Source organism: Malania oleifera, chromosome 3 (genome assembly GCF_029873635.1).
Source record: "Malania oleifera isolate guangnan ecotype guangnan chromosome 3, ASM2987363v1, whole genome shotgun sequence".
NCBI lineage: Eukaryota > Viridiplantae > Streptophyta > Magnoliopsida > Santalales > Ximeniaceae > Malania > Malania oleifera.
Genome location: NC_080419.1, coordinates 96,460,560 through 96,467,985, shown reverse-complemented (window position 1 = coordinate 96,467,985; position 7,426 = coordinate 96,460,560). Strand labels below are relative to the sequence as shown.

At 33.1% G+C, this 7,426-nt stretch overlaps 1 protein-coding gene across 1 annotated transcript; it reads left to right on the top strand.

Moving 5' to 3' along the window:
* Positions 1-201: 201 nt before the first annotated feature.
* Positions 202-3,710, top strand: LOC131152357 (cytochrome b-c1 complex subunit 7). Its single transcript, XM_058104196.1, has 4 exons — positions 202-419; positions 564-721; positions 2,146-2,193; positions 3,219-3,710. The coding sequence occupies exons 1-4, from the start codon at positions 320-322 to the stop codon at positions 3,285-3,287; spliced, it is 375 nt and encodes a 124-aa protein (XP_057960179.1). The 5' UTR covers positions 202-319; the 3' UTR covers positions 3,288-3,710.
* The last annotated feature ends 3,716 nt before the right edge of the window (positions 3,711-7,426 follow it).

Below are 7,426 nucleotides of genomic sequence, written 5' to 3'. Positions count from 1 at the left end.
TTTTATAATTTTCAACACTCTTTTAATTAAATACTTATTATTAATTTTTTTAATTCAGTATTAAAAAAAAAAAAAAAAAACTATTTTCATATAGATCCTAATCCCAAACGAGTTTGGTAGCTAGTAGCCGTGGCAATGAAACGACATCGTTGTAACGCCGGCATCGTCCGAGCAAAATCGGTTCGGCGCGTTGTAAGCCTCGCCTTACAAGCTTCGCGTTTCTTCCAGAAAATTACGGAGAAAAGGAGAAGTCGGAGACAATTAAAAAAATGAAGACAGAGCAGCCAAAACAGAGAGAGAGAGAGTCGGAGAGAGGGGCATGGCGTCTTCTTCACTGTGGCAGTGGTTGCTGTCCCCAAAGAAGAACTGGTTCGCCGCTCAGCACAAGAAAACCCTCGCTAGACGCCTCCGCCAGTATGGTAAGAGAGAGAGAGAGAGAGAGAGAGAGCTACGGACTTACCTTGCCTTCGAACTGATTACTGAAACTCCAGTTTCAACTTGACTGCGAATTTGAACTTAAAATTAATTTGATTTAACTTGCTTCTGCATCCTTACTTTTCTAGGCTTACGCTACGATGATTTGTATGATCCTATGTACGATCTGGACATAAAGGAGGCACTGTCTCGCCTCCCTCGCGAGATCGTCGACGCGCGCAACCAGCGCCTCAAGCGCGCCATGGACCTCTCTCTGAAGCACAAATACCTCCCCGAGGACTTACAGGTTTTATTCTTGTTTACTTTCTCTTTGTTATCCCTTGCTTGGTTCCTGAGAACAAGGATTAAAATTGAAAGAAAATTATGGATGTAATGCCTTTAATTTAACGGAATTTCTGCTGCTTTAATCGGATAACCGAGGAGAGAAGCAAGGGGGGAAAACTAAGTTCAGGAGTTATTATTTTTTTTTTTTGAAGTTTTCTTTCGGATTGCGAGGAATTTGTGCATCATTAAATATGTTAAGAATTTAGCTCAAACAACCTAGGGCTAATGCAATAATATCATTGGATTTTTTTTTTTTTCGCTTCTCTCTCTTTGTTTGCTCAGAAGTAAAGGGAAAATATGGAAAATGGATGATTTTAAGCTTTTTTTTTTCCTGGTTTGCTTTATGGAAAAAGATCTTTGCGAGATATGAAAACCAAGCGAGGAGAAAAATGGTATCTTTTCAAGTGTTTTTAGACTGTTCGATCGTAAGACTAATAAAAAAAGGCTTTAGCCAAGCTGGTTACGCCCAAGTAATAGGAGGTTCTTGGTTTTGCTTTTGTTCTTTCCTCCTGGTTTGGTAGCTGAGAAAACCCAGTAAAAGGAAAAGAAAAGAGAAGAGAAGAGTGAATTTTCTTTATGTTTTCTTCCATAATTTTTTTTGGCTTCCCAGCAGACTATTAACTTTCTTGCAAGTCAAGATCCTCTATCTCCGTTTAATTTAATTTACATGCCTGTGCACATAGTGTTGGGAATTGGAGGTGGTAGACAACAACAAAAATTTAATTCTTATTTTGTGGAAATAAATTAGGTGCTGAGCACCTTACACTTAGGCTCACCATGAAAAACAATTGCACACAAACTACACACGGGCACACACACACACACACACACTCACACTCATACATTCAATGACCTTCACCACAATAACAATGTGGTACTTAGCACACACGAAGCTTGCACCCGCATGCTCACTTACTTCACGGTACTGCTCACAGCCCTGCCCACACTTTACTGCTCTTTTGCTTACCCTTCATGCACTCAAAATTTGTTTGTTCACCCTTCTTGCACAAACCACAGCGCACACAATTTGTGCTGCTATGCAAGATTGGAGCCTTTGGTTGCGTTTGGTTCACAACGTAGCTATTTCTTAGAGTAAGATGGAATATAATGAAAGTTTTGGCAATGGGGGTAATAGTTACTCGTATGTTTCTTACTATTTCATTGAAAATGTAATAAGAAAGGAAGAGACATTCATATGGTGAAATTTAGGAATAGTTTTCATCTGTTGGTTAAGGAGAAGAAAATGAGTAGAAAGACGGGTGATGGAGAGGTAATACTGCAGCCCACAGGAGTTTCCCCACTTAAGTTTACCACTAAAAATAAAGGTTTGAGAAAAGAGTGATCATATGAAGTTTGAACTCATATGGCACATTTCCTTTTTGACAGGCCATGCAAACACCATTCAGGAGCTATCTTCAAGAAATGTTGGCTCTTGTAAGTTCTTTAATTTCTCCAAAATAATAGCATCCTGCCATGGATTCTTTTCAGAATACTAAATGCAAACACTATTATATGGATTGTTTTGGTCTTTGCTTGGAAATGCTTGTTGAATTGATCTGTAGTTGTGTTTAATACTTATTGACTGGCCCGTGATATTTAATGTCTAAAGAATGCATCAAATCTGTTCCTAAATTTATGAAGACCTAAAACTGAGTAGATGCATATATTTTTTGTTTTCTGTAACTTCCTTGGGATGGTACTTGTTCTATCATCTTCACTAAACAGTGTTTTTTGGGCAGCAAGAAATTCCCTGTCAAACTCTTCTTGGTATCATTAAATGAAAGCTTGAATGCTTTTTAAACTTGTGTTAAGACATGAATTTGTCAAATGAGAAGATTCTTGAAGTAGCAATTTTTTGGTTGGGACAGGTTTACCCTAAAAAAATGTCATTATTGATTTCCCTCTCCTCTGCAATCTGGAATTTTTCTTCCTTTTTGGTTCACTTTGTCATTTGATTCACCAAAATCATCTGCTCTTCTAGCTCCAACTCATCATAATTGCTCCAGTGATATTGACCACTAAGGATAGGATGCTGTATGCTTTAGATAACCACTTGATAAGTGATCTCTCTTTCTTCTGTTAATTTGATAAGATGGTAGCATTAATGTAATAAAGGTTGAACTCCAGGCAAGAATTATTAGATATGTTGTCTAGTCTCTTTGCATTTTTAGACAAACTGTTAAAAAGTCTTGACTTGGATAATCACTGGTTGAAAACTATGTACAATCTATGGATGTAAGTGATTGCCTAGAACGTGATGCAATTATGCAGTCTAACCTATTAATTTCTCTTCCTGGCAACCAAAGTTTATTGATTGGAGAATGTAATGGTCATTTGGCTATGATACAAGTTCTCCCGTGTGCCGACCCAAAAAATGGTGTGAATGCAAGAGGCTTCTTACCCACCCAAAACTTAAAAGCCTTCGTTATGCTGGAGAGGTTTCTTGCTAATTTTTGCAGGTAAAGAGAGAGAGAGAAGAACGAGAAGCCTTGGGAGCTTTGCCCCTCCATCAACGTACGATTCCCTGATCATGTTCTATCGTCATTTGCTGCTATGGCTGATCAGAGATGTTGTAGTTCTGGTAGGAGGGGTGAGTTAATTTTAGTATTTGCTTTCTTCGTTTTAAGGGATAGATGACGAAGGAAATACAGCTGTTTTGTATGTAAGTGCAGATCTACTGTGTACATTAGGATGTTTGGCTGCATGTACTAGTCATTTCCCCCTCCATGGGTCGTTCATGTGTCGGTCCAATTTCATGGGGTCTTTTGAGGGAGCGAATTGGGTGAAGTTTGATATCAAAAACTGTCCGGTTAGAATGTTTATAGTTCGTAAGAAAACTAGAACAAGATTGAGTTATGATTTTGGAAAAACTACTAGGTTAGGTTGTATATTGATCACTTTGCATTGTAGACTCTGATTTTAAGTATATGTGCGAGATGGTTTTGCTTAAATGGATAACTAACATTTGAGAACTACTTGCAGGTCAAGGTAAATGTAACATGGTTAGGAGGATCTAAATATACTCCATTGATGACATTTTGCCCCCCATAATCTTTGTGTGATCATTTTAAAGCTCAATTACCCTACATTTAAGAGAAGACTTGCATTTGGATTTGTATAGATTTGGATAAGAAATAATATAAAATTATATTTAATTTTGTTTAAGTTTATGTAAATTTAAATTCAAGGGTCAAAATTCATGTTTAGGGATTTTTTCTATTTCGTTTTATTTATTTTAACTTTAGATGTAAATTATATAAAATAATAATTAATTTTTTTTGAAAAAAAATTATATAAATTTAAATTCAAGGTTTAAAATTCATCCATTCAAACATGAGCTTAAATTTTAAAATTAAATAGAACTTGGTTTAGTTTTTGTGTCAAAGCATGTCACTCCTTTGAAACCCCAAAAGTATGGGGGAAGGTAAAGTAAAATATTAATGATTTCATATTTTATATTTGGTTAAGAAAAAAAAAATATTAAATCTATGAATAGAATTTTGTTTTCACATATAATTAATATTTAATTTATCTTAAAATTTAGTTGTATTTTAAAAAATTATTTTTAATAGTATTTAATTTAATAAAAAAAGAAAAATATAAGGAAAAATGAGTTTATTTTTTATTTTTTTTTCAAGTAAAATTCTTGATGTAGATAGGTCCTAAGGGCCCTACTTGGATTAAGAATTTTGGTTGAGAAAGCCAAGGAAAATGAGAAAGAAATTTATTTTTTACTATATTTTCCTTTAATCTCAAATGGAAAATTTATTTTAAAATAGTTAAAAATTAAGAAAATTTAAATATAAATTTTTCATAAAATTATATTTTATTCATTGATTTGATATATATATATATATATATATATATTTTATAAATATTTTTGATAATTAAATATAAAAAATGAATTTTTTTCATTTTTTTTTTCTTAAGATTTTTAAAGTTTTAAGTAGATCTTAAGGTTGGTTCTTCCTTCTACCTTGGAATTTATTACTTCAAACGAGGGGTCCTCTTCTTGAACTTCAAGGTACAAATGGGTAACTGGTTCTATTATAGAATTTTGCTAATACAAATTAACGTTAGTTCTGGTATGCTTCAAAACATGGTCAGAATCTGTATTATGATCTATCAATTTAAATGGAATTTTTAAAATATAAGGCAAATATATCAAGGAATTTATATTTCTCATGTTTGGTTATTGAGAAAAGTAAGAAAGAAAATGAATAAAAATTTGATTTTATACCTCATTAATAATTTAATTTTTGTTAATTTTAATAAAATTTTGAGGTTCTGGGCTGCATAAAACATGCTAAGAATTTGTATGGGAGACCTCGGTGGATTGGTTTTAGAAGCGTCTGATGGATTGGCTATACAATCGTGGATCAATTTCACAAACCTCACTCACACCCAACTTGTAAAAATTAGTCCTAAGAAATTGAAACAATCTAAAATAATCTATGGTTAAAGGTTGATAGGAACCACCCTCGTGTAGAAGTCTAGAACTTAGAAAATGATAGGGGCCAGCCTAGGAAGGCCTTGCATACCAAGAGCGCTGCACACAGCTTCTGCAAAACGCCCAGTCCATTTTTTTTATCTATAGCTCCAGGTAGACCGAGAAGGACGATTGAGCGCGCAGCACAGCCCAAATCCAAACCCGAGTTATGAGCATTTGACATCAATGGTCCATTTGGAATTTGAAAAATATTGGTGAAAGAAAATGAAGATTTTTTTTTTTTTCATGTTTGGTTATCAACAAAAGTGAGAAAGAAAATAAAAAAATATAACAAATTAATTAATAAAAATTTAATTTTACAAATTTTAAGGACTTTGTTTTCTAAATTTTTAACCCTATTAGATTTTTATTTTTTTATTTTTAATGGTATTTGATATAGAAAGAAAATATAATAGAAAATGAATTTTCGTCATTCCTTTCTTTTTTTCCAAACAGAATTATTGATCCAAATTGACCCTAAGGGCTCGTGTGGTTGTAAAAAAGATAAAGAGTGATGCATGTGAGTTTGTGTCTTGTCCCTTTTTCTTGTCACATGGACCTATGATAGTTATTACTCATTTGTTTTTCCTGTGTGTTACAACTTGTCAAACTCATGTTTAAATTGTTTTGATATATATTCGAGTCGACACAGTAAAATACTCACTCTATTCGATTCAAAACTCGACACAAACTTGGTCGATTTCATAATTGTAAACTTGAACTCAACTTAGCTACAAGTTCAAAAAACTCGACCTTGACTTTGATTAAGCTCAACTCGAATTATATATAATGTACATATGATATTAAATATTTTATAAAATATATATATTATATGAAATGTACAATATAAAAATAGTAAATTGAAAAAAAATTGATTAAACTTGAAATTCAACTCGAGTTCTATTATTGATCTTGAACTCGACCCGTTAAAGTATTCAATGTTAGGGGTTAAGGATGGTTCAGAACACAAACATAAACAACCAATCACAAGGAACACCGAAGTCACCTAGTTCAACCAAGCTTGGCCTACGTCTCCACAGGGGAGAGGGAGTTTCACTATATCAATATGAAATATAGTGGAGGAGGAGTAATACACTTAAACTCAACTCTTAGCTCAACCTCTCTACCTCTCAATCAAAGCTTACAACACGCATCTCACTTGCTTACACAACCGGTTACACTTGTGCCTACTTTTTTCTCTACAACACACAATCCATTTTATAGTGGGGAAGAAGAGATATGAAGATAGGGTAGCACGCGTAGCATTTATTGAGCCAAGATTTGCAAGCTGCAAATCCTTTATCATGGAGATGCAATCTTCTCATTTATTGCAACCACATGTGTGGCTCAACATTCAAGTAATTCAAACTTAACTCGAAGTCGAGTAGAATTAAGTTGAGTGAAGTTAAGGGACAAGTTAAGTCTGCGTAGCTCTCAAGTAAACTTTACTTATTTACGTAGTAACACATCTACATGTGGATAGTGGGATTTCAGGAATTGCGCCCAACCAAATTTCCAGCACCTGCCCATACAAAACTTGAACAACATTAAACAAAATGTCTAGGCCTCATTCATTTTTGAAAATAACTATGTTTTTGTTTTCAAATCTTAAAATATAAAATCTCATTTTCAATTTTTGAAATTTTTATAGGAAATTAAAAAATATATATATATTCTTATTATTTTCTAGATTTTTTGTTTAAATCTTAAAAATTTTAAAAATAATATGATATTTTAGAATTATTTGAAAGTTTAAAAAGAAAAAAGAAAATTTATTTTTTATGAGTAAATAGATTGCTAAAAATAGCCTTAGAAGCACACATTGGTTGAAAGTTCAAAATTTTTTTGGCTTAATTTGAAGGTTTGGGGCACACCTCACATGCTCAAGGTAATTATAATATTTTAATAAGAGTATTAGAATACTCTTAAACCTGGAATGATGATATTACTACCTAAATTTTTGGAATAATAATAAGAGTAAAAAGTAATGACCTCCCATGAGATTTGACAAAAGGACATTGACTTCTCTTAAAATTTTAAAAATGCCACAAATTTTCCTGAAGTTTCAAGAATTTCAAGCTTCTCCTCTAAGTTTTCCAAAAAGATGCAAACATTTTCTTATACTTTGCAAAAAGATAAGTATTTTTATGGGAGGCCCGTGCTTTTTTGGTAAATCTT

Coding starts and splice junctions, on each gene's coding strand:
- LOC131152357 (XM_058104196.1), top strand. CDS start 320: ATGGCGTCTTCTTCACTGTGGCAGTGGTTGCTGTCCCCAAAGAAGAAC. Junction 420..563: donor TAGACGCCTCCGCCAGTATG/GTAAGAGAGAGA, acceptor TTACTTTTCTAG/GCTTACGCTACGATGATTTG. Junction 2,194..3,218: donor TTCAAGAAATGTTGGCTCTT/GTAAGTTCTTTA, acceptor TAATTTTTGCAG/GTAAAGAGAGAGAGAGAAGA.